General features: G+C 37.0%; 1 protein-coding gene across 1 annotated transcript in view; it reads right to left on the bottom strand.

Moving 5' to 3' along the window:
- The window catches only part of LOC132909782 (proteoglycan Cow), a 230,102-nt gene that overhangs the window by 79,972 nt on the left and 122,347 nt on the right, over positions 1-27,783 (bottom strand). The window contains exon 2 of the mRNA XM_060964873.1: positions 1,401-1,458. Coding sequence (XP_060820856.1) covers positions 1,401-1,458 — 58 coding nt within the window. The remainder of the gene's footprint in view (positions 1-1,400; positions 1,459-27,783) is intronic.

Genomic DNA, 27,783 nt, shown 5'->3' with positions numbered 1-27,783 from the left:
AAAGAATTTCACATACGTACCAATCCATAAAATATGAAATTTCAAACAACCATATATATTTTGTAACAAATAAACTTTACTTTAGTCGATTAATCAGCGAATTTAATTTATAAATAATTATGTACCTTAGTTATTAGTTAGTTAGCGAATACTGTTTTCTATACTTCTATAGGCAATGCGAACAATGTATTTCTTTTAGGAAACTTAGAGTTTGGAAAGTAGAACAGTTTCATCGTACGGTGCGTATGGAAAAGTTAATCAGAAGCAAATTTCGTAACAGTATTTGCAACCGTGGCAGAAAGTAGCTGGAAGGAAAAGAAAAAAGTTACGTATCCCTCGGACCGATTAACATAATTTCCCTACCAAAGGTTCGCCGAACTTCTTGGCAAACTTTAACGCACCCACCCCCTCTCTCTACCTTTTTTCCTTTCTTTCTTCCTTCTTTTTTTCTTTCTTTTAGCGAGAGAATTTGCACTTCGAGAAGTGGGTTAGCCCCAAAGTTCGAAGTAATTGGCTATTTAGCCTGGGAATAAAAAAGAACACATCGATGGAGAGGGTAGAATAGAAGCGACTAACTTTCCAATCAGACGAGTAACAATCATTTTAATCGTTTTTCGATGATAAATTTCTGATCGCGCCAGAGTCGTCAATTAACAGATATCGCGATTATTAAATTACAACGTACGGTCTGGTTTCCAGGATATGAAAAAATGGGCAATTTGGTGGCACGTTAAAATTCGATTAATTGTTACAGCTTTAATATGTGAATAATAGCGTGATTCGACATTTAGCCGGTGATCATTACCGGCTGTTTTATGTAACGTTAAAATATACAGTGAATTGTAAAATATTTGCACAGTCACCTCTTTATTTTCATATTTATATCTTAATTGATAAATATGAATGTAATAAATTTTACATCATCTACCCATACTTTATTCTTACCGTAAGAAATTGGATACTGAAGTTAATCCGATTATTTGATAGATAAATTTCACTGAAATCCGATTCGTTCAATTGTAACAATAAATTTATTCTTCTATATATTTGTATAGGATAATCATTTCAAAGAACGAGATTAACAAAATTCTGGTTATAGAACAGTTAATTAACATTAATATCTCGAATCTGAATATCATTAGAATATTTGTAAAATTTGTCCAAATCTGCTTCCAGCAATTCTATGATTTATAAAATATTCAATTTCTCTTTCTTTCTAAGTCACTACACTGATTTTAAAATATAGATCTGATTAAAATTAATTAAATTAGAAGTTATCGAGGAAAATCTTTTTAACGAATAAAAAAAAAAAATACTTTTTAACGAATGCAACTACATCACGCTCGTCTCGTTCTATACGAAGCTTTATTTACATATGTAATTGAATATTCGATACTTACTATTTGGGTCGTGTATCCATCTTTTCTTATCGCCCATTTTCATTATACGCGTATCATCCTGTAACAAAAGAATATTTCCAATTAAAATCATACACCTGCAATATCCTTCTCCGCTCTATTTCGCTAATTTATTTATTTAAAACATCTCTGAAGGTATTTTTTCAATAATCCGCCGCGAGCACACGGATTTTACATGAAATCCAATAATGAAATTCTCTTCATTGTTACGTAACAACGAGTAATCCGCGCTTTGCGTAATCCGAGGTTACAAACACGAAAATGATAACAAAGCTGGTCTGTAGTAAAGGGAAGGAAATGGAAGCAAACGGAACGATCGTTGCTTCCTTCGAGACAATTAAAGCAAAACCCATTTCCCGTTGCTCGAATTTTCATAAATCCTCCATGATCTTTTCTCGATGCAAAGTATGCGTCGTAAAAGCAGCGTACGCCGGCTCGCGAAAATATTCAAACACTTGTACAAACGTTCCATGAATATTTTACGTGTATTATACGGAACATTTTCAAAAACTCATTAGCACTGTCACGACATTCCACTATGATTATATCCGTCATATTAATTCTCTTTATTCAGTAGGATCATCCTTTAATATTTATTATTAAATACTTAAGATGAATATTCACGTTGCACGTAAGTTCACAGTAAATATCTCGTAATTTCAATAAACAGTTTCAGATTCGTTTCAAATTTCACCAACGTAACGACGACAGTCGTGTCTTGTTACAACGCAAATGAAATTTTGAAATGTTTTATAAAACATACACGATATTCACATAAAAGTTTTCTATAGTAAGCGTTCAAATAATTTCGTGGCTGTATTTTGTTTAAAGTGGCATTCCAATGAAATATATATGGCACATTGGAAGATGTTCAAGACGTATTGAGATCAACGATCAGAACAAACTTGTTGTCTCCAAAAGCCACCATCTTCTACATTAATTTCTAAATCGGTTTCAGATTTTACCAACGTAATCGTGACGTTTGTATCTCGCCACAGTGACGATAAATCTATACGACACGCATAATATGTGGATTTTTCTATAAAAAAAAATGTTGCATAAATGTTGAAATACTTTCGCGAGCGAAAATACTGCAGGTCGCATTTTTAGCATGGCCGGTATCGAAGGTCGTGGCTCGTGTCACGAGATTCATGGTTCAGCCTTGTCCTGCGCCAACAGTCTTTCGTCAAGTACCGCAACAACCTTGGTTGCGGTCGTGGGCGAAACGACCAACAACGATCGCTCATCACGTGCATAAAATTCAGGGTTGCGCGGTTAAAAACGAGTCGTTTCAAAGTTTAGGCCGAGGTCGCCCCGTGCTACCGAATACCAAGAGTGAAACGAAGGGATATCGCGAAATGCTCGCGTGATAGTTCACGTGCCAGTTTGCAACAATTCCAGGATAATATCTGAAATACCGAAGGAGAAACTGGCTTCATCATCTAGGCTATATTATTGCTGACCAACAGTTTCGAACGAAACTGAGTGGAGTTCAAGATCTTTCGATCGTGTTTTCCGAGAGGTTGCAGAAATTGGAGAGGTTGCGGACAAAATTCTGAGAGAGTGCTTGGTGAATTCAAAATTACCTTCTATAACTCGTGTTCTTTCCAGACATCGTTTGTTGTTTTATTTTTCTCCCTTTCGATTTTCTATCTTTTCGTCCCTTTTACGGTATTGCTCTTTCCTTTGTTTCCCTGTTTTCTTTTTCGTTTTTTTCTTCAATGAATCTTATTGCTGCATAAGAGAAGAGAGTTCCTTTCATATTTTTCTCTTTTCGAGAACTGTTTGCTTCTCGAGAACTCCTTACGGGACGTTCGAAAGATCAATATTATTATCAATAGTATCGCAAATATTTAAGGTTCTCAGCATTATCGTATGTAAGAAACCTTTAGACGATTAATTCAAATATATTGTCAATACAACGTAGAGGACCTCAAATATTGACAATAATATTGATCGTGTGAACGTTGCTTTAACTCTTATACTCGTTGTATATTTATTTTACATTGCTTGCGATTATTTTTCTAATTTCACGGTACTACAACAAGAGCTGATCAATTTTTCTCACTCAACTACTTCACTCTCACACTGTCTTAATGATATTCCACTGTGCACAAGGAAAAATAAAATGTAACATTTTTGGACACCGATTTACAATATCCATTTACCGAGTGATATTTTAATTTTCATGCAAATCGCGCCCACGCTCTGTACGTGGCATTTCGGTGAAAAACGTTCGCGTACTCGCGTCCGAATCATCAATTTACCAGGCTTCCGTTAAAAGTCGATTTTTCTGCTACTTTCTGTTAAACATTCTCACTGCTGTGTAACGTAACATTAACGCGTTGACTGCCGATGACTCAACGTTGACGTCATGACCTGGAAGGTGGGTGACGGCATGTTAGCGTCACGCGCAAATAGCTTTGAAATGTCGTAGGAAAGATGGACGAGTTTCAAAAGACAAATATTTTAGCGGCGATGGAAGGCCACGCGAATTTCACATATTTTGTTCTGGCAGCCGCAATAAATTCAAATACACTGGCCGCAAAAAGTATTTGTACATATCATTAATTTCCAACGAAACACTTTTTATCAAGTTTCACATTTCATTTTCATAGCATTAAATTTTTGTAGTCGCATGAAAGTACTATCAGATGATACGAAATGTAATATACCGGGTCTTAATTAATTACAAACTTTTGTACAAATATTATATTATATTATATTATTATATTTGCGCACTTATTTTCAAGACGATGTGCATTTAAATCATTCGCATTGTTGAACATTGTTTGGTTCACGAAACTTATCTCGATAATTCTAAAGAATTTAGCGAAGGAACGTGCATTACCGATGACCATCGTCAATGTGTTAAACAAGAGAGCCTCGCTCTCGTCGCGTTTCACACGAGTATGCAATTAGAATGGAATGATATTTTACAATTAGCAGGATAACGGTAGTTTCTCGAGCGAAATTTGAAGACACGAGGGGTGCCGCTTCAACTATTTCGCCGCGTTTCGGACTTTCAAATTGCCTTGCTGCGAATCGCTGCAAACGACGAGACTCGACACCCTGTAATTATCAGCGGATGGAATAAGGAATAGCTTAGCTTGTGAAACGCGGCGCAACGTCGAATTTACTGCAGCCAAACCATCGTCCTCGTCTAGAAACGAATTCCTTGTCTCTGCGAGTAATTACAGTGATCGGGAACGTTGCTAATGCCGGCCCTCTCGAAATTTATTAGACACCCTTCGTGTATTTTAACAGGGGGCGTGAAGAACAAGACGCTTCCTCCTGTCATGATTTCCCTGACTCTTTGCCTTTGAAATCCGAATACATCTGAATGACTTTGCTATGAAAACTCTGGTTACGTTTAACGAACATTATCGATCATTGACATGTACAACAATTTATCACTTATATTTCAAAAATTAGCAAAATAATTTTTTTAATTTTCGTATAATAGTTTCAATTAATATTAGTATCACTCTTCGCGGAAAATATGTCCAAATTTTCACTTTAAATATTCAACAACTAAAATTCATAAATATCTCAAATTGGTCCAAAGTGGACATATTTCGAAATAGTTTCGAAATTATGCTCCTCGTGTGTTAAACTGTACTTATTATTAACTGTCGTGTAATGACTTTTGTGTCTTCTTGAAGATTAATATTGTTTACAACCAGAGTCGTAGAATATTTTTAAAGCGTGACAACGCGTGTGAGGTGTAAACGTGCAGTGAGCCGCAGTATAGCAAAGGCATCGACTTTTTGATGAAATTGCATCAGGTGGCGCATTATTTATGAACGATAGTGTAGAACAGGATTTTCTTGTGTCTTTGAGCGTCGATAAATATGGAGCGGACGACGAGTTTCCCCAAACGACGAGCGGAACACTCGGCATTCCGATTATGGAAATGTCCGTTTTCCCGTTGATCAATAATTAATCAGCGACGTAATCAGCTTTCGCGGAATCATCTCTTCTACAATGCATGGAATTATGTCGCTGTCAATCCGAAAATATGCAGCCGAATAATTCGACCGCCCGCTGATCGAGAATTAATCATTTTATATGGGCTACGCCATTGTCATGATTCCCGGGCTGGTTTCGAGCATTCGAGGTATTAATTTCTCAAGAAATTACGTCAGTCAGCGGCCCATGTTGTATGCATAGTGAATTGCTCGGGATCATGGCATAATTTTATTATTGATTAGAACTGAGACAGCTTTTCCAAAGAAACTGGGGTCGGACAACTTTTTGGAAGAATTGGAATTAAAATTGAAATTTGTGATTCAAGGGAATATTTTTGAGACGAGTTTAATAATTCGCTGTGGATCAAATATTCATTATCTATTTTATGGGAAAAGAAATAATGTTTGTATAACGTCCGTTCGTACAACGAAGGATTTTTCATGAATCATACGAATTTTCTTGATTCTCCATTTTTGTTCAGCATACTAAGATCAGAAGAACCAAAAAATCAAATTCTTCCTTTTATATATACAGTATATATTTTTGATCTAATTATTAAAATATATAAGTGGTTCTTTCATGAAACAAGATATACGCTGAGGAGAGTTAAATATATTTTCGTTTAAATAAGACTACGATAATGAAGATAGTCGCATTAGATGTTCAACAATGTTGGTTAAACAATGTGCCTTAGGTGCAACACACAATTGCGTTACGTTAACAGCAACAACTTGTACCACGGACTTCCTCTAAAGCCTCTATGAACTAATTACCCTACAAATATTAATACATAACTATGCCTCATAGAAAGCTACCTAACTTTCCGAGATTGAAGGTATTAAAATTACAAAGCAACTTACAAAATTACCATTGAATAATAAAAACAACAGAAACAGAAAGGGTAGAAAATTAAAGAGGATAGAAACTAAAAACTTTTCAAGAAATTCTACACATTCGACTCTTTCCTGGAGTAAAGGTTTAATTTATAAAATTGTTAATACACATCATAGTGTTTAGATTCAGAAATTCAAAGTTGCAGAATTATATACTGAAATGTAATGTGAATAACAAATAAAAATTCTTTAATTCCTCATCGATAAATTCCACACACGTTTGACCCTCTCCTGGAGCAAAGGTTTAATTTCTAAAATTGTTAATACACATCATAGTGTCTAGATTCAGAAATTCAAAGTTGCAGAATTATATACTGAAATGTAATGTGAATAACAAAAAATTCTTTAATTTCTCATCGATATATTCCACACACGTTTGACCCTCTCCTGGAGCAAAGGTTTAATTTCTAAAATTGTTAATACACATCATAGTGTCTAGATTCAGAAATTCAAAGTTGCAGAATTATATACTGAAATGTAATGTGAATAACAAATAAAAATTCTTTAATTTCTCATCGATATATTCCACACACGTTTGATCCTCTCCTGGAGCAAAGGTTTAATTTCTAAAATTATCAGTATGAAAAAATCCAGATTCACGAATTCAAACCTCTATTCACCACGTACACCGAAACGTAAAATTTATATTCCCGCTAAAAATTCTTCAATAAAGTAGTTTATAAAATTGTTCAATTAATTTCCGAAATTATTAATATCAAAGAATCCGGATTCGCGATATCAAAGCTCTATTCATCACGTATATCGAAACGTGAAAATTTTATTCCCAATAAAAATTCTTCAATTCCTCATCGACAAATTCTACACGCGTTTCGTTCTCTCAACTGGAGCAAAAGTTTAATTTCGAAAATTATTAATACCATAGAATCTGAATTTACAAATTTAAAACTCTAGAACCATCGCGTATCTATCTATCTATCTATCTATCTATCTATCTAGAATCATAGCGAAACGTGACAAATTTTTATTTCTAATAAAAATTCCTCCAATCATCTCGATTTCAAGATTTTCCAATTGTTCATCAATAAACTTTACACGTTCGACTTTTTACTCTATCATCGAATGAAATTTTCGTGCTACTTAACTCTCGAGGCTCGTACGAGATCGTGTATCGATCCACGTGAATTTAACAAGGTCGTTCGCCGGATGCACGAGGATCTCTTCCGAGGGGGTAGATGTGCGTCGTTTCAACTAGGTGCATAACCTCCTATCGCATCGTTATTCCGTTACTCCCGGTCGAGATAACCTGCCACTTTTCGCCCGACGCGAGCCGACTGAATTATTCGTTGAGCCGAAAATGGCCTTTCAAGTCTATGAAGAACTGCTTTTAGGAGCAGGTCTCACTCGTCTACGGTGTATGCATTCCCGGGCACATGCTCCCGCGTTAAACAGTTCCGGATAACGTTCCTCGAGAGACGCGCTACGATTCTTCCGGTTTCATTCATTCCGTTACGCTTCTGCTAGCTTTCTCGACTTTTTAAAGTGCTTGCATGATTTTTGGATATACGACGATTGCGCGCATGTAGAATGATTTTTCTCTGTTGGCTAAAGTTAGGACATTAAACTCGCTTTCTTATTTCGCTTTTTGTCGCTCAGGGAAATATTCGATTTTAATATAGTGTCGTGAAAATGAGAAATACTCGAAATCCGGAATGAAGAATTGTCGTGGAATTTTCTGAAATTTAAGAACCAACGTAAAATGACTGAAAAAGATCGACAGATATTAGTTCTTTGTAGCATCGAAGAACAGCATCTATTTGATGCGAATGATGTAAATATATTGTTTAACGATGAATATTTTCTTATGGAAATAATGAATTAAATGCAGCAAGTATGCCAAAGCACGTAACGAAGAAACAAGAGAAAGAAGCAACAAGAAGGAAACAAGCCTGTTGGTACAAATTACAGCGCAGTGGAATAAGTAGAAACGGACTGTGTGTAGTCAGACGGTGTTCTCAACGAAGAAACTCGAGAAATAACGGAGATGCAATTAGAAAACTCTTCAAATAACAAAATCTAACATCATAATTGCAATATTTCATGAATTTCTCGTTCTAAAAGTCATTCGTTTAATTTCCTGTTAATTAATTTCGAATATTTCCTAGCAGATTTTGTCTTCAATCTTGTTTCCTCCTTTCATCTCGCGCCCATCGCATCTGATTACATTCACCACTCGCTTCGTTATCATCTTGCAGGACAGGATATTAGTCTGACGTCAGGTAAGTCGAGACGATCATCATCAATTAACATGCTTACTTGAAGCTTGTTCTTCTATCAACAACGAATTTTTTTCCGTAATTCCAAATTCGAGACGCGAGCAAGATTTGTAAGAAAGAAAAAGCGAAGGGGAAAATCTACGGAGGAACTGGGCCACGGAAGTTGGCCAATTAAGTGCCTTTCCACAGCTCTAGCTACTTGGTCTGAACTTGTTTCGAACCGCAAACGCGTGTCTGGTTTCCTTCCTAGGTAAACGACTCGTCGGCGAAACAAAACATTCCCGACGAATCCCTTGTTTGTTTTAGCCTTCGTTTGTCCGCAGCTAAAATATCTCGTGATGCAGTTTCGTTCGTGAAATTTTCTTTCCACTCGTTTGACAAACATTCCTTAAATTACGTATAACGATAAATAAGACAAAAAATCTGATGTGGATTTAGCAACATTATTTCTCATCATCCGAGGACTCCTATAATACAGAGACTAATAATTTTTCACAAACAATAACATTTATTTTTATATGCCGGATGTGTAAATTTTCTATAAATGTTCACTGTTCAATTTTCTATAAATCATAAACATTCACACTCTTACCATTAACTTCTTCACATTCAGTGACGAGATGATTTTCTGAATAAAGATCAATCACGTTATCTCATTTTATTCTATCAACGATTTCACTAATTCGATTAATTTCGTTAATGAGATTTTTCTGTCATTAACTGTTTTTTACTCCCAAGTTTTTCCTATCAATGGAATATATATGTTTTCTACCGTCCTTAAAGTATAGCAACGATACAACAATGCCAATAGTAATAACGACATTAATGTTCGTATTAATAGCAATAATAGCCAGCGTTACGCGGAAAATAAATGACATCGTATTACGAAATATCCAAACATGCGAAACATTGCACGACGTCACGTCGCGAGATATTTCGTCCACGGACGCGAAACGCTCAAACACGATCCAAGAATATTGCGAAACGTCCCCTCCGATCTAGAGATCTTCCCTTCTGGTGGCTGGCAAATATCTCTTTTCGTCGTCTGGACGTCTAGAGAAATGATACGTGGAGGGGAGAGGGTTAAGAGAGGTTGGAGAGGCGCCAACTGGAAGCGTCCTGTAAAAATGGCCCTGCACGCGGAGAACGGCATCGACATTTTTATAAGTCGATTCCACGTACCACGTCGACCGTGTCTACGGTTTCCCGCAGAGGAGTTCACCGGAGAGGAAGGTGAAAACGTGTGTCTGGAAATTGTGCACGAGCTAATTGGGTCGGGAACTTTTCTAGTTTGGCGTTTTCGCGTTTCCATCCTATGATGTCTCGTATCTCGCAATTGCTTGCTCCTCGTTTTTTGGCTGCATTTCGAGCAGATAATCTACGATAGTTTAGAGATTGGATAAACGTCTAATAGTTTGTCGAATTGTTCGGCATTGCCGAGGAATTTGGAAACGTTTCTCCTGTTAATTTCTCATTTGGTAAAGTGGTGATCTGTTAAAGCCAGCAAGACGTTCCAAGTATTAGAATTGTCTCGATTGCTATCGTCATTGCTTGTTTCTGCACATAAAGTGCATGTAAAAAGAAAAAAACGCAGAGGGGACATACTATAAACCGACATATTACGGTGAAAATGTAAAGCTTAACAAATGTAGACATTGACAATGAGCGATCAATTTACGTCGGATTTTAGCAGAGATATCGACTAACGATAAATATAGCAATGTCTACTATTCTTAATAAAAGCATTCATTTACCGGGTACATATTTATTACGCGATATTATCACGCGAGATAGCGATGTTTATTAGGCAATCTAAAATTTTAAGCGAAAATTGCACGATAAAAATGTGGAAAAACGTTGTTATAACTAGGGAGCTGTTCAATGCCAATGTAAAATATATCGTGATATAATAATACACTAAAATATAACACAAAGGTATATTTTTACGCCAACGATGGTCAACTGATATGACACGAAAAAGACATTTACGTGACGCTGATACACGAGTCGCTCGAAAGCCATGTTCTGATTAACTCTAAAAATCGAAATGCATAGACAAACGACAACAACGAACGATATTCTATCAAATTAACTATAGTCTTCGCGTGCTATCTCATTATGATAAATAAATTAATGAAAATAAAATATCATTTTCCAGACGTTGAATATTAATCATGCGTCATCTGGATAACGCAAGATTAATAATTGCACGAAAGTTAGGCATAACAATGAAAGAATTTTCGTCTGAACGAAAATATCGGCACAAATATCATCGGCTCGTCGTATTCTGAGCAGTTCTTCTTTAAACATTCAATCTGCAAAGCGACCCAACGGAACGATCAACTTTTTCCCCGCTATTAATACTTGCCCTTTTGCCTGCCACTATATTAAAAGTGAGTGGAACAGCGTCCGGGACGAGGCGGTCACCGTAAACGCGAAACTTTACCAATTAAGCAGACTGTCGCGCGCCTTTTCACTGTTATTCTAGGCTCGAGGGTCGGGCCTCGATCACTGCCTCGAAAATTTTGTGCCCCGTGATTATCCACGGTCGTCATCGGTCATCGTTTCCCTCAAATTCACCCAGGATCGCCTGCAACTCGTTCCCTCTCCTATTTCAAACTATTTTGAAAATCCGGCGCTCGATATCGCAAGTGGTAGCAAAGTCAGGTTAGCGAAACGATGCATCAAAAATTTAATTATAGTGACACGATGATCGATTGTTTCTAACTTTCAATCATTTCCCCGTTGTAGTTTAATCTGCAAAATATAGTTTGTTCATGGCTTGTCTATCTTAATAGTTTTATCTATGATGGTAGTTTTCTGTCATAGTTTACGACGCGTCAAAAATTAAATGACCGATTAGCTTCAAATTCCAGTGACGTTCCTCTTGGTATATAACGTTGTAAAATATAATTCGTTTATAGTTTGTTCATATCAGTGTTTTTGTTCTACCGGTTTATTTAATTATAATTTCTTGTCTGAAAGATACCTCGGTTATCGAGTAAAATAGATCGTACGCGAAACATCCATCGTTGCCAACCGAGTGTAGTATAATTCTTGAGTGAAATTGATATAAACTTCTATGAAGAAAACCTAACATCACATCTTTCTCCTCGAAGATGCTTAAAAAATCTTGTTTCCTATTCCTACGAATCTTCCTTAAATTTTGTTCTTACAAGTTGTTAAAAGTGTTGAGAATTTTGGATCTAATAGCCGAAATAATGGTATAGGAACACTAAATTTACACTTAGAATTTACATTAGAATAGTTATATATTTATTTGTTAAACGATTTCAAAGATATTCGTCGATACACACTTGCACGCGTCTCAGCACTTTCTTCCATACCACACTGTTAACCGACTGAACAGTTTACATTCCTTTGTTTTCGACACGCCGCGCACACACGCATACTTCCACACACTGATATTCACATACAAGTATTACTACTACGCAGCTAACCTAGTGTAGCACATAAAATTATACATATTTCAATAAAAAGATTCCATGAAATCAGTTTAGAAACAAGTTTAACTAGTATCGCGGTACTCGACGCGAGTCAAAAAGCCTATTCTCCTTTTTTGTGATTCGATCTTCCGCAAAATTTGCTAAGAATAGAAACTAGTCGTTTCTCGACGATTTTTCGGTAAAATAATGGCGGTTGCCAGTGGATCTGCGCAAAGTGTCGAGAAGACGTTAAACCGGCGTTGCCGGTAATCGGATGGAACTTTTCGGTGGCCACGTCCACCAGGACTCCGACCGATCGGAGGTGACTTAAGGCTTTGGCCACGTTTCAAAACCATTTCGTTGCCCTCACGAGATAGAGTCGAAGAGATTTCTCCCGTTGGATCCTCTGCAATTAACCGAAATCCTTCGACCCCTTGCTCGGATTTATGATAGAACTTGGTGGATCCGATCGACGATCTAATTGTGGGGTAGGTCAATGATAGAGATCAATTCTGTACGTGTACATTATCGTTCTATTTAGATTCTAGCTGATCTGTGGTAGAATTACGTTTGACTAAGACACTGTAGAGAAAAGAATGTATCCAATAGTTTTGTTCTCTCTTACTGTACGTATTTGATATTGAAACACGCGGGGAATAAAAAAACACAAGGGGGTTGAAAATACACGAAATTATAAAAGTTCACGAGCTTCGTTTATCGAGCGGACTATTTTTTAGTTGGAAATAATTTTGATCGATAAATATTATAATATAATGATGTCTTGCGAATAGAAATATAGTACATTCTAGACGTGGCAATTATTTCTGAAAAATGAAGAAAAGAAATTATTTCTGAATAGATGGATTATCACAGCCAAGATATTAGAACTCTAGTTAACGAGTTAGAAAATTTTAATCTCATGTAAAAAACATCTTGTTAGAACATTACGAGCATTTCGTGCTTGTTAACACGAAAGCAAGATATAAATTGTATCGTACAAAATTTTGTTCGATACACAAACGAAGAGAATATTTTTTCGTTAGAAAAATCACGGTTTCATCGTTTCCACATACTATCTTCGATTAGTTAATTTTTCCGCCCTGTGAACTTACTGATTCACGCTCCAATTACAGCCAACACCGAATTTTCATTTGTCCCGATTTAATCGATCGAGTCACGGACGTGTAAATGGCTATTTTCAGACACGGCGTACAAAGTAGTCGAAGATCTCTGAACGATGAAAGCAAGTCGAACGTGTATTCGAGAGCATTCAAGGTTTCGATCGATGAAACCGATGTAACCCTGTACCGATAGTTCGATGAATATCCGTGTCGAATTCATCCTCGTTGCTCCTTTTCGACTCTCGACCTATTCGCCAGTAGATTTGCTTTTACCCCAAAGAATATTTTGTTTCTGTCTGTTTCACCTTCTGTGTTCCACCACGATCGAGCGGTTCTCGATGTGCGATTTTCGAAAATCGCATTGGATTTTCCACGGACCAGACCTAAACGGATTATTCTCGAGGATTTGCGCTCGTCCTTCTGCACTGCATCGAATCTGTGTCTTTCTGGATTATACGTATAGAAAGGAGATATCGATTTTAGAGTTTTTTTTTTTTCTTTTTTAGAGAGAAGAAAAATATTTTTTCGAGGATCGTGAATTTCAGAGTAATTTCAAGTAACAAATAAACGAGCTTCTAACGTTATCGAATGAACTACACAGACTGGTGCAAGTAGCTTTGGTAATTAACACAAGATAAACAAAATTATACGTCACGTGAAAAGCAATTTAACTCGGATTAGCCCTTCACAAAACATCTTACTTTAAATCCCACAATTACCTAAGTGATTTATGGACGAGCTTTTCCATATACGTTTTCGACCAAACTAGACTAGTAACTTTGATAATTAACTCGAGATAAAGAAAATCACGCACCACGTGGAAACTAATTTAATTTAAGTAAGCCCTTGGCAAAACATGTTTTTTTAAATCGCACAATTACTTAAGCGATCGATGGACAAGTTTCTACATATACGCTTTCGAATAAATTAGACTAATGCGTTAACTTTGATCATTCACTGAAGATAAAGAAAATTATACTTACGCGAACACCGATGTAACTGGAATTATCGTTTCGCAAAGTACATTACTTTAAATCCAACAATTACTTCAGTGATAAATGAACAGGTTTTTTCGAATAAACTGGATTAAATTTCACAATTAACCGGAGATAAAGAAAACTACAAATTGCACGAAAGCCAATCTAATTTAGACGAGCCCTTCAGAAAACAGCTTGCTGTGAATCCCACAATTAGGCGATCGATAAACGACCTTTTGCATATACGTTCTCGCACAATTTGATAATTGACTCAAGATAACGAAAATTACACGTTACACCAAAACCAATCTAATTTAGACGAATCCTTCGCAAAACAGTTTGCTCTGAATGCCACAATTAGGCGATAGAGAAACCACCATATACATATACATTCTCAAACAATGTGTTAATTGATTGAAGATGAAGAAGATCATTACGTCCTACTATTCTTCGACAAAATTGCAAGATTATACGTTACGATACTTTCCACGAAAATTATCCCGACCTTTAGCAAACATCACCACCGACCCAATATTCTCGCAAATATCGAACGAAAATTGTAAGAACTCCGATCTCTGATCCAATATGTAACGAACGTTAAGTTACAAAAGTCAAAAATCATCCTGACCAACCGCTCTTGTTCTTCGCTCGAGTTAAGACAAACGAAGGACGAGCGGGGAAGGACAATGTAAGTTAATTTGTCAGGGAGCAGCTTTTACGCGGAGAAAGGGGATCCCGTGGAACACACAGCTGGACACGGGAGCATCCCGGAGGTAATGCATTTTGTAGCGGAACCGCGCGACATTCCTCCGCAATTCGGTCCACGGAGATCGACCACGATGACCTCTGGCCTCGTGCTCGATCAACCGAGGTTGCCCGCCTCTTCTCTTCTCTACGCCGGCCACCGTTTCGTCCTTCGAATCGATTTACTCCTCCGTTGCATTATCCTAGCGCATCGACCGCTTTAGCAGAAACTTCGATTTCCGCTCGAATTCCAAACATAAAAGCATCCGAACGAGGTTAAGCCGAGATACTCGGTTAAACTTGAACAAGTTGCGAAATGATTTATTGAGATTTATTTGAGAAATCTGGTTTGTTAAGGTTGGATCGAGGTTTTCGGTTTGGACACGTGCTTCCAAGGTAATTGGTTTGGAAGCGAGGATGGTTCGATTATCGGAGGGAGTTTGTTCCTGTTTTGGCTTCCACTTTCGGCTTCTTGCGAATGGTCAAGGTTTTAGTTTGTCGTGGAGTAAGCAGAAGCAGAACTGGTGTTTGGTTAATGGGTCAATTTGTAAGTCTGCTCGCGTGGTTGTTAAAGAAGTACACGACGTGTAAAGATTACTTTGTGAAGTTTCTAGGCTTTGAAAATTTCTTGAAAAATTCTTGCATCGCAAAGGGCTCAGTTTTGTTGTTCAAGCGATCTCAGATAATCTTTCAGCGATCGTTTGAAATTCTAAAGAGGAACAACTTTGCTGCGTTTGGTAGAAACACGTGACTGGTGAAAATCATTGTATGAAGAAATAAAAGAGCTAGCGCTAAATTTCTTATCACCTTCTAATAGATTCCGTTTGTTCCACGTGACGGGTGAGTCACGTAAATTGTTACACCTGGATATCTTATTTTTCATTCTATGTTTTCATTTTCAATTTCCTGCCTGTACGTGGAGAAATATAATTCGATATTTTGAAACATCATAGCGCGTACATCGACGGAAAATAAAATTCTCAGGAAATACGAGACTAACAAAAAAAGGAAAAAAGAAACAGCCGAGTAATAATCTAATTACGTGTCGTGCGAGTAATCGATACATACAGCGCCGTACACAAAGGCCGAAGAAATTATATTCTGCGCTTCATCCTCTAAAAACTTAATGGATAGCATCGCCCTGTCGCGTTTCGTATGCCACCCAGCCTAATACATACTATGCAAAAACGTGAATCAACGCGGCTCGTACTAGATAGATGCAAATATCTAAATCTACATGGCCTGTCTTTCAAGTGTTAAAGTCAAGTGTTAAAATTGATCTAACCACGGTAGGCTGACAAATTAATTGGATGAATGTTACAAAACGGAGTTACTATTTCTACATTAGCAAAGAACAGTTGAACAATTACATAACGATTAATCTCTTCGATCTCGTGTCAACAAACAAAACAGATTCGTAACGTTTCAAGAAAATGTTTACCATAAAGTTGAAACCAGTTTGAAGTAACCATGCATACGAATAACAATATTCTCATACTTTGTTGCAGTTTCAAATAGTTCCTAACATTAATAAGAACACGCAGCAGCACGGTTAAACATTGTTACACAGATACAAACATACTCAAATACCGATACAATAATTACTCAAACACGTATCCTTTGTATTAGGTTGTCCGAAAAGTTTTTTTCGTTTTATAAGGAAATAATAGACGCACAAAGTTTTATATTAGTTTATTGAATTATGCACGAACATAATAACAGAAATATAGCGAAATAGATCATACGTAATTAAGTAAAATAATATAAAACAGAAATTGTTCTTCATCTATTATGATTCATCTATTTGTCATCATCTTATGAAACGAAAGAAACTTCTCTAATATCTTGAAACGCTGCTAAAATCCAAACTCGAAAGCAAACGAGAGCCTGCAACCTTGATGACCAAAAATAGAGCGGATTAACCGTGTAACCTTCGAAGTTGGATGTGATTGTACCGACCACTTTCCATGATTAATACCCCGCGTGTCCCGCCAGGGTCGAATAAAACCGTCTATTTGCGACTGAATCGCGTTCCACTTTCCTTCGTGCGTCCATTCAAACGACTTTCGCGGCCCTTCGCGAAACGATAAGCACGCTTTAATCCAGTCGCACCGGAAGAACGTGCGACGGTGCCACGCTGCAGTTAATTAGAGGGATTTAACCCTCGCGAGTCTTGACGTACGCTCGACGGCCAAGCTTTATTTATAAACGCGTACGAACAGGGTTGGCTCGCTAAAAAATGCTGGCCCTGTGTTGGGATCGATAGGGATGCGACCGTGTTTCGGTCACTCGCCGCTAGAGGGACTTTCGAAAGGGGAATCCTAGGGGTTGAGAGGGTTTCAACGAGGTTGGATCATCGATTTTTACGCGTGGCTCGAACGATCTTGGATTTTACAATATTTAGGTAAGTTTGGGATGGAAGAAAGGAAAAGTGCTTTATGCGAAATGTTTGATTTGTAAGTGAACGATTATGTAGAAATGTTTCGTAGAATTAATCGAATTTTGTTAGATATCGATTTGTCGATTACTCGACCTTCTTCCATACCTCGTGTGAATTTTTCACGCAAAGGGTGACGTTATACTGCCATTTGTAGAAAACTGGACCTAACGCTACGTGACTTTTATTTTATTAACGTGAAATATAATATAATATGTACAGGGTGCGGTCGAATAACACGTACAAGTGTTGGACACAAGGTGGTTCCTTATGAAAGAATAAGAACAAAATATGGAATATAATTTTTTCATTTAAGGTTTAGTTTCCATGTGATCAAGTATACTTGGAAATATATATATTTCGTTTTGATGGATGGAGAAACACGCGATAAGAAGGTATGACGATATTTGTTATAAAAAGGACCCTATTTCACTTCAAACTTTCACAAGTTCCTTCAAAATGTAGCTAGACGCGTACGGCTTTGAATATCGAAATTTGCTATGAACATGACGAAGAAGAGGCTTCTCCTCGTTTTTCTCTTCGTCGCGAGACAAAGTTAAGAACGGTAATATCGAAGCGGTACGAAGTGGAGCACGTGCGAATAAAATTCGATTAAGTAGAATTCGTGCGGATGCACGTGAACGACAAGGGACAAAATTAATTATTCGTGTTCGTTGCACTCGTGTGTTATCGTTATGTCGATTTCATACAGAGATACAAGTTGCGAAAATAAGGGACGCGTTAAAATAAGAGTTGAAATATTTAAGTAATTTTGTTTGAAAATTAAACACTCACTGTGAGTTAAATAAAAATATTATTTTATACAACCGGATATCTTTGCGTGCGATATCAATTTCTTTCATTTCCGCCAAAAGTATCCAAAGCTTTCGTACAGATTACATCAGCAAGTTTGATGCCAAAAATATCATCGACGATTCTAATGGCTACGAATTTGATATTCAGATACCAGTGAGAAATAAAGCTTTTTAGAGTATCCGATATTTCAGTATACTGAAAGTTAGAACGACAATTAATCCCGTTCGAGACTATCATTATCGATATTAATAGGCAGACTTTTCGATCCACAGGGAGCACCATCTTTATAGGGGTGAAATCGTGCGCACGCTATTCCATAAGTGTAATGGGGTTGTCGTACACATCGCGAAGGGTGCCATGGGGCTAATGCTTTTACGCTTAATCCAGATTTATTTAAGTTGGATACGCTTGTAATCCGGGAACCCGGTCACCGGCCATCCGTCTTTCTAATCTCAGTTATCAGGCAACTGCATTTCGTTGCCGTTAATCCGGAATATACATCGGGCGCCCTTGTATTTTTCATTCTCGACCCTTACTCTGCCGATAAAACAGCGTCTTTCCCATTTTTCCTCGCACCTTGGAAAGGAATTCCGTTCCCAACGTTACCGCGTATCTCTTAATTTCGATCAATGGCACGTGATTGTGGATAGTATCTACCGAGTGTGACATTTTAAGGCGATTGTCTTTCGATCGTTTATCGTATCCTCGGCAAAGTAAACGATGGACACAAACACTTTGTAGGAAAAAATTACCAATTTGCCAAGGTGGTCTTAGAAATGATAAGGGGAATAAGTAAAAGTCTATCGCGGCAAGGAATGCTTAATTTGTCGAGACTCCTATCGCATCGTTTTTGTGAAGGTTGACTGAAGAGGAACGAGTGGATGAATTTTTAATAGAAAAATATATTGAAATAAGTACAGGTACAATGTATACTGATCCAGGTCCTCACTCTTTCACTGTTACAATACAATAGAATGTAATAGGGAGCACGTTCATACATTTATAGCAAAGGACATAACCAAAAAAGTTAACCTTGATATGTAGCTCTAGCTGAAGACTACAAGAAACAGTAAATCTACAGTACAAATTTACTTATAGTTCTTTTGTTTCTAGACCTTGTAACCCAAAACAACATTTATATTCAAGGGCATAATAATATGGACCTCTTCATCTTTTGAATTTTTTTGTTTGTTTCACTAAATTCTATTCTCTTCGTAACAGAGGTCTCCAGGTCACGGGTGTACAAAAGAAAAATATGTGGAATATTTCTTCAAGTAATTTAACAGTTTTGCTACAGTAAACATCTCGAAATATCAGCATCGCAAGGTACCTTCGAGAGATGGGATTCTCTAGCAAAGAGGATTCCTCGTCTCTAAAAGATTGTCTTTAGCTCTGTGGCTGCGATAACGTCGGTCAGAAGTTGATAACGTGAGAAAATATTATGCAATGCTCGAATGTTAAATATAGTTTGTAAGTTATAATTTGAATTAAAAATGGGAAACTCGAAAGAAGAGAAAAGAAGGAACATAAATTGTGGTTATATATAGATTTTAATTTGATTTTATTAGATACAGTAGCGGACAAAAGTTTAAGACGAAATGGAAGAAATAAATAATTGATTTACTTTCCATAAAAAATATAAATACGGTGTTCTACTTTTGGTATTAACTAATTGTACATTTGTTTGTACACTTAGAAAAAAAATTTCATTTTGATATTTTGCTCAATAGCTAAGTTATAAAAAAGGAACGAAATCTGTATAATATTTCGTCGGTCAAAAGTTTAAGACTATACAAAAAATATTAATTTTTGGTTAAAAAATATACACAATTTTTGTTTAAATTCAATATTTTGTTCAATATCCGTTATTTCTTATCCCTTCGGTACATCTTCTTGGCATAGAATCTATTAATTTTTTATATTAATCTACCGTAATATTATTCCAGGCTGTTTCAATCGTAGAGTAAAGTTCATTTAAATTTTTCGGTTTATAACCTTGTACTGTCTTTTTTATGATGCTTCACAAATTCTCGATTGGGTTAATGTCTGGTGATTGCGACGGCCACGGCAGCACGGTGATATTTTCTTCTTGAAAAAACTGTTTCACAACCCGAGCCGTGTGCTTCGGATCATTATCATTTTGAAAAATAAAATCATCACTCATATTGTTGCGTGCAAAAGGTAACATTGTGTTCTTGAGTATGTCTTTGTATTGAAAACGGTCCATAATTCCATTGATACGACATATCGGACCAGGGCCGCTTCGAGAAAAACACGCCCACACCATAACGTTGCCACCACCATGTTTAAGAGTTTTTAAAACGCACTGTGTTTTCAAACTTTCGCCAATTCGACGTCTAACGTACCGTATCCCGTCAGAACAGACGCGATTGAATTTCGATTCGTCAGAAAACAATACCTTTTGCCAATCTTCACTTGTCCAATGCTTATGAGCTTTAGCAAATGCAAGTCGTCTTTTTCGATTCCTAGAACTCAGCAGTGGTTTCTTTTGGGGTTTTCGTCCTCTTAAGTTAAAGTCTTCTAATCTTCTCCTAACAGTTCTAGCACTAATTTGTGTATCGTTTTCATAGTTTATCTCCGCAGCAATATTATTTGCACTACGAAAACGATCCTTTTCGCTCAATCGATGAATCCGGCGATCCATTTTCGGTGTTGTTTTCCGTGGTCTTCCGTTTTTCGGTTGATCGCAATACATGCCTGTCTTTAAAAATTTATACCAAGCTTGTTTACAAGCTGTTTCTGACCTGTTCACTATATTTGCTATTTCGGTGAAGGTTTTACTTTGCTTTCGCAGCCTTACGATTTGTTCCCTTTCGTTTTCAAGTAAATTCTTTGATTTACCCATAGTCTGTTCCTACCTAAATGAATTTTAAGCAATAAAAGGTACACTAAACAATGATTTTGACATTCCAGAATCAAAATGTTCAAAAACTGTACTCGTACTCACGTTTTACACAGATCGTCTTAAACTAATGTCCACTGTTTCCAAGTGCTAGGCGGTAACTAACTGTTGTAACTCCTACATTGTTTGTATTTAACAACTGACTGTCTGAGGTTACGAAGGTCAAACATACAGCTACGTTATTCCAAAGAGACAAACCGAATAGAAGAACAATATGCGTATAAGATGTTTGTAATCCGGTTTACAAATCATCGTCTTAAACTTTTGTCCGCTACTGTATATATTGAAGGTAAACTTGGAAAACTGGAAATGACGTGTATTTTGGTCGCATTGTGTACAGGAGGAAGCCACGTAACGCGGTAATGCGTTCGTGGCGATATTATTTTCGTTAGAACAGAAATTGGGCCAGCCTCGCGACGAAGAAACGAAGAAACGCAGCGTGAAATTAGTACGAACGAAGAAATAACGTGTACTGTTCGTGCCGCTTGGAAGAACCGCGGATTAGAAGAACGAATTACTCAGATGGGATTTCTACGTTTCATTCGCCAACGGCGAATATTAGTATCAAACGTAACGAAATTCCTCGTAAATTGTAATTACAGTTGCAAAAGAAGATAAATACGAAAATTAATTTAACTTGAGTTTAATAATGCAACTGGTTTTTACTCTTCTTTAATTCTTCGACTATCGTTTTTCTGTCCCTTGTCATTCGACTTTTATAATTTAAAATTACTATTGAAAGAACGCTGTACAATATACTGTTGCAAAGATATAACTGTTAAATGCTGCAGAGATACGACTGTAGAGATGTGCAACGCACGAATCGACGTAACACGCGTCAGCAGCAACGAATTAGGTTAATTAAGCTCTGAAACCTTTGTACTTCGACCTTCTGATTCTTTAACCTTTTATCTTAAAATATAGCGAACAGACATCTAATCTTATCAGTAAATGAATTTCCTTTGGACAGTCTTTATGAGCCTGTGAGTAACAAGATGGCTCGAAGGGTAACGAGTTAGGAGTATAGGTCAATGGACAGTCAGACATAAAGGGGAGTAGTCCCGTGTTCAGTGATCACCGATGGCGTGTTCCTGTTTTATGACATATCTGTTATCATTTCTAGTAATGGAGGTACACGAGAAAATCTATCCAGAATACAAGATATAAATAGAAGCATCCGAATATGGAAAATTGCATCTATAAAATAGTTTCTGGTCTTTGATTTTTTAATTTACTTAAACAAATTTATTAATCTAATAAAATAATAATAATGAGGGGGAATAGGTTGTAGTTCTTGGTGTAGATGTCTCTGCAGGGGTACTGCTGTATTTCTTCCGATTTAGATGCGTGGAAGAAAAATCCAGTCGCCGGGATTTGAACCCGGGTTCTGAATGTTCGTAACGAAAGGCACTAACCACAGCGCTGTCGTCGTCCTACACTAGTTAGTGTCGAGTGGTAGTATTTTTGCTGTCGAGTGCCGTCACAATAATAAGGAATGAAAGACTTTCTTTCTTTTTTTACACTAACATATACTAAAAGTTCGCGTCATAAACTTCGTATTCATTTGCTGTTGAATCTTCAGTGCACGCTACACTATTTGCATATTACTCATAAAAGGAATCTAATACCAAGATTTATAATATTTTAACTCTCGCGAAAGAAACTAGAGTCTCGTAAAGTGCAATGAAAATTTTCACCAAATATGTGGTAATAATACGAAATTCATAGTAGCGACAATCAGTCAAACGAAGGTATAGAAAATTTGAAGGATCGTTAAAGAAGAGAAGAAACGTATTTCCGTGGCGAAAGATCGAACAGGTATACGAAAGGGAAATGGAAGAAGACGCGTGACAGGTAAAGGAATAGGAATACAAAGAAATTGGGCGGTGCCGGGGAAGGAAGGGAACGGTAAATGGCGAAATGCGGGCAACTCGACGAGTTAATTGCGTCGGAGTGAGCTAATGTAGTGGATGTACATTATCCATAATTTACGCCTACCACGTACCACCGCCAGCTTAACTGATGTAAAATGCTCGGTTATAATTTTCGCCTCGCCACGCCTCGAAAGATCACGCTTATTTGTGGCTTTCCCCTTCGAGAAGTAGGAATCGTGACTGCGAATGCATCACGATCGTCCTCGTTTTCATATTACTGGTTTAAATCGGTGTCGAAGTAGGTTTATATTAAACCTAAAATTTAGGAAGATGAGAAAATACCATAAAACACTGGAAATAAATTTCAACAGAAAGCGATACGTTTGTCATTTTTTTAAGAAATAATTTTTCTCTATCGATTCTATGATTCTTGACAGATCGTCTTGCTTGGACAGATGAAATATAATAAACGAGTAACGATATAAGAATTTTAATTGCGCTTTCACTTTGAATCTTAAATAGAATAAATCGATGAATTAATAATGGAGATACGTGCGATAAGACAACTATAGAACCCTGTGAAGAATATGCGAGAAAGATGTTGAGTTGGCAACTAAGTGATTGCGGATTCTACCATTACCACCTAATGACAAAATCCGCAATCACTTAGTTGCCAACCCAATATGATTAAAGGTGGAGAAATGGATCGAGCAGAAGTCAACAAACAAACGTAACAACAATCGATAATCGGTCGAATCTAGTCCTAACGACTACCTGTGATAATCATCTCTTCTCGTTTTCTTCCTTTGCGCTTGTATTGGAAATCGAAGCTAGCATAGATCCTTCGGTCGATCGAGTCGATAAAGCTCGTTCCCGTTCGAACCGGTCACAAAGCCTCGAAACTTTCTACGACCATCCATCACGGACCGACTGCGGCTGAAACGACCGGTTTTTCGTCCATTTCGAATCCTATCCGCCTAGACAAATCGCGGCCATCTGCTTCTTCGACGTGTATCCGACAGGTGCGAGCGTTCAGTTTCTCTCTTTCAGTCGACTTTTTCAATTTTCCATTTTCACTTTTCAAGTTATATATATATCGATATACAAGATCTGCTAATTACAGTAAGTTGAATACACTATAATAAATAATTAAAAACGTATATATACTGGCAATTTTTGTAAAAGTATAGTTTACCAAGTGTCTACTGATGCTGAATTAATTTATGAACCGATATACACTGGTGAATAAGATAACTGCTAATAAAGAAGCTTCATAAAACAAGAAGACACCATAGTCTTATAAAATGGACTCATATTTAACAAGGACCACGAAAAAATATAATATATACCACAGAATATTTATAAAAATTCATTGCGTCGAATTACAAATAACACGTGGTCGAAGATACAATCGTACAATTCGTGGTTTTACGAGCATACAAGGAATCTGTGTAAAAGAATTTTGTTTATTAACACTAGAACTGCCGATAGTTAACACGAAGCTATTTTTACCAAAACCAGTCAAAATGACGACTTTAAAAAATATGTAATAATAGAATATTTTTATATTTATTGATTTATTACTTTCTTACAGAAGGAATTCATGTTATGTAGTACATTTTTGGTATTATTAATCCATCTGAGACCATGATCCCTAAACGAGGGTTGACACATTTATAAAATTGTAGAACCAATCGTTTTGACTTGAAGTTGTACAAAACGAAGAAGCTGGTTAATTGGGGTTCGATAAACAGATTGCAGCACTCTTTTACACTTCGACAAGTACCATTTTGACTGCTATTGATGTAAGTAGCCTTGATAGAAAATTATTTTCAGTTTGAATACATAAAAAACAAAATAAAATTCATTATATTATTCTTTTAATTATCGTTGCGAAAGTCATTACATCATTGCGGGAAAAAATATAACATGAATTTTCAGGAATTTTAATCTAAAATCGTAAAACCAGTCAATTTGACTGATATGGTAGTTCTAGTGTTAAGAACATCTTCTATGCGTACGGATGCAGCCGCAGAACGGTCACTGGTTTACGCTTTACGTCCTGGGTCACGTATCATTCGTCATTCGGTCGCTCGCATCATCTATCCTAACGTAAATACAGGCGCGTGTATACACAGAGAAGTGCAATGGTCTCGCGTAATGTGCTTGGGAAGCATGTCTTTCTGATAAGAAGACCGCAGTTGCAAACGGGATTTATCGATAAGCGGAGGATCAGAGTGTTTTAGATGGAGAAGCACGATAGCTGGAATTCCACGATTGTTGAGTTCGATACGAAGCATTCTGCGCCCGCAAGGCTCGGCAAGCAAGATATCAGAGTCGCGGTAGTCTCGATAGAAAGAAAAGTAGGACGAAGAATTCGATAGCAAGGACACTGAGGATCGTCGAGTCCGATATCAGGCACATCAAGATTATGAGTCTCGGTACGGGAAATACCAGCCTTGTAGAATCCAATATCGCGGAAACTAGAGGTTATGAAGATCTAAAGGAAAGACACTTGGTGTAATGAGATGTAACACAAGGGAGAAAAATCAAGATTACGAGAGTCAATATTGAAATTACAGCCTCCCTTATCCGAACTAATGGGGAGAGACGACAGGATTGTTCGGACGATGGAATCTTCAGATAATAAAACGATAATAGGACGAATAAATGAAATATTTACGAATGCCGTATTATTTTTTTTTTTTTTTTTTTTTTTTTTGGCTGTTAAATCACATAATTTCAACGTAAGCAACCGCGAAGAGTTATATTCTTTTTATGCTTCGAACCAGCGAAGTCCTTTTTCGAACGCTACGAAAGTTTCGGCATGAGGAGGAATTCTTCTCATTACCATTTTCGTTCTCTGTTTCCATTTGTATAAAATCGTCGTTACTACCGTCTTTATCGCTGTGGAACCATTTCATTACATCAGTATATCGAATGTTGTTCTACCGTTGCCAGCATCAGACGAACGTTTGCATGCAATCTCCAATATCGTGTTCTTGTTTCTTAATATCCGTGATCGTGGCTCTTCCAGCATCGTGTATTTTTCCTAATTCTCTTCCAATCACGTCGCTTTCCAATTTTTCGATTATTCTCGTGTTTTGCTTGGACAGTTAGAACGCGATTAGTTTCATACTAAGTTCTTGCATTCAGCAGTCACTGAATCGGATAAAGGAAAGAATATATTGTATATGAACGCTAATAAAATATGTGCATATTTGAAACGATAAATGGCATACGTTATGGGGAAATATTATGTTCGGATAAAGGGGACTCTACTGTATTTGAAACTGGAGTCCTGATACATTATGTAGCGAGATGTTACTGTTTTTTGGCATTGAATGATCTAATTTGACGTAATAGAGCGCGGAAAATTATTTTTCGAAAAATTAAGATGGAAAATATACGACGAGATACACAGCGGAAGAAAAGAACGATGAATCATCGATACGCGTAGTCGATGAAGAATTATTCAAATCTGCCAAAAACATCGTAGGTGCGTGTATAACATTTCTACGAAAAATGACGAGTTAGTCATTTTGATCATTATGCAGTTAACGTATCACATAATCCTAACGTTAAGTATTTTGTGCATGGAATCCGACGACCTCAGGAATTCTTCATATGCATTCTTCCACGATTCTGATATTTCTCGCGAAGGAATGTTAGAATTTACGTGGAACGAATCGGAGGTGTTCGGTCTAGTTATACGGAGTGATAAATGTGTAAAACGAATGACGAGAGAAGAATATCTACGCCGAATACTCGAGATTGCAATGCGCGTCAAAAGTCTGAAAAAGTGTAAATGCCTTTTAAAAAATATGGTATACAACGAAACGTGGAAATAAATAAACGTGGAGAATGTGCAGGCACGAGCATAAACAGCCAGAGAAAATGGATGCAAGTGTCAGTTGAGTAGGAGTCAGAGTTGAGATCAGTTAGTTGGAGTTGAGAGTTCAGAGCGAGTGTCAAAATTTTTGACAGAGCAGGAGAAAGTTTCACTATGATATTTAGTATCTAGTTGCTGTCATATTAGTTACGTGTTAGTAACATTTTCACGTTTGATGTATCTAACCACTTGTATTATACAAGTAGAAATTTGTTTCTGGTAAAATTGCTCCCAATATTAGAAACGAAATTATTAGACAAAAATTAATAATCGATAGAAAAAGAATTTCTTCTCGTTAAAAAGTCATTTTATTCGAATAAAATTAAATATACAATTAATATAATTTCATTTTTCACTAAACAAACAATTTTTCTATATTCCAATATCTTCATCACGTTCCTTGATCCATCTTTTCTTTCAAACTTTATCACCTACCATACCGTATATCGATTTGTACTATCTTTTCCGTTGAATCTGAGTTTCCTAATTCCACGGACGTTGGAAAATTCACGGCTCAACATATTTCTTCTATCTTAATCGTCTAGGATTCTGCAAATCCTCATATTTTCTATTTTATCGTCAACAGCAACTTACCTATTCCTCTATCCTAAATTCTATGGCTTTAAACAACCTGAGTCCTCAACTTTAGCCGTCGCGTCGTAGAATCCGATGCCGTGACTCTAAAACCTCCACCTTCCACTTCCATGATCCTAAGATCCTCGCTATATAGTCTACTCTACAGGCTGTCGGTCCTCAGCATCCAACTTTCGAACTGGAGCGCGCTATGCCTGCATGCCATTTCTCCGATTCGAGGCTCCCATATCAAACCGCGTCACTATAGAAATATTCCAGACCACACAATCTCGGTCTACCGTTAACTATGTTCAACTACACGGCTGAGCTGGACGGTTGAACGTCATGAAACCGTAAACCAGATGCAACTATTTCTAAAGCACTGAATCATGTGCCGCAATAAATCATTCGGAATTCTAAATAATTACCCATTCGATAAACGAGTCGAAATTCGGAATAATTA

The sequence above is a fragment of the Bombus pascuorum genome, chromosome 8 (assembly GCF_905332965.1).
Source record: "Bombus pascuorum chromosome 8, iyBomPasc1.1, whole genome shotgun sequence".
NCBI classification, from domain to species: domain Eukaryota; kingdom Metazoa; phylum Arthropoda; class Insecta; order Hymenoptera; family Apidae; genus Bombus; species Bombus pascuorum.
The sequence above is the reverse complement of the archived record's forward strand: the minus strand, read 5'-3'. Positions and strand labels throughout refer to the sequence as shown.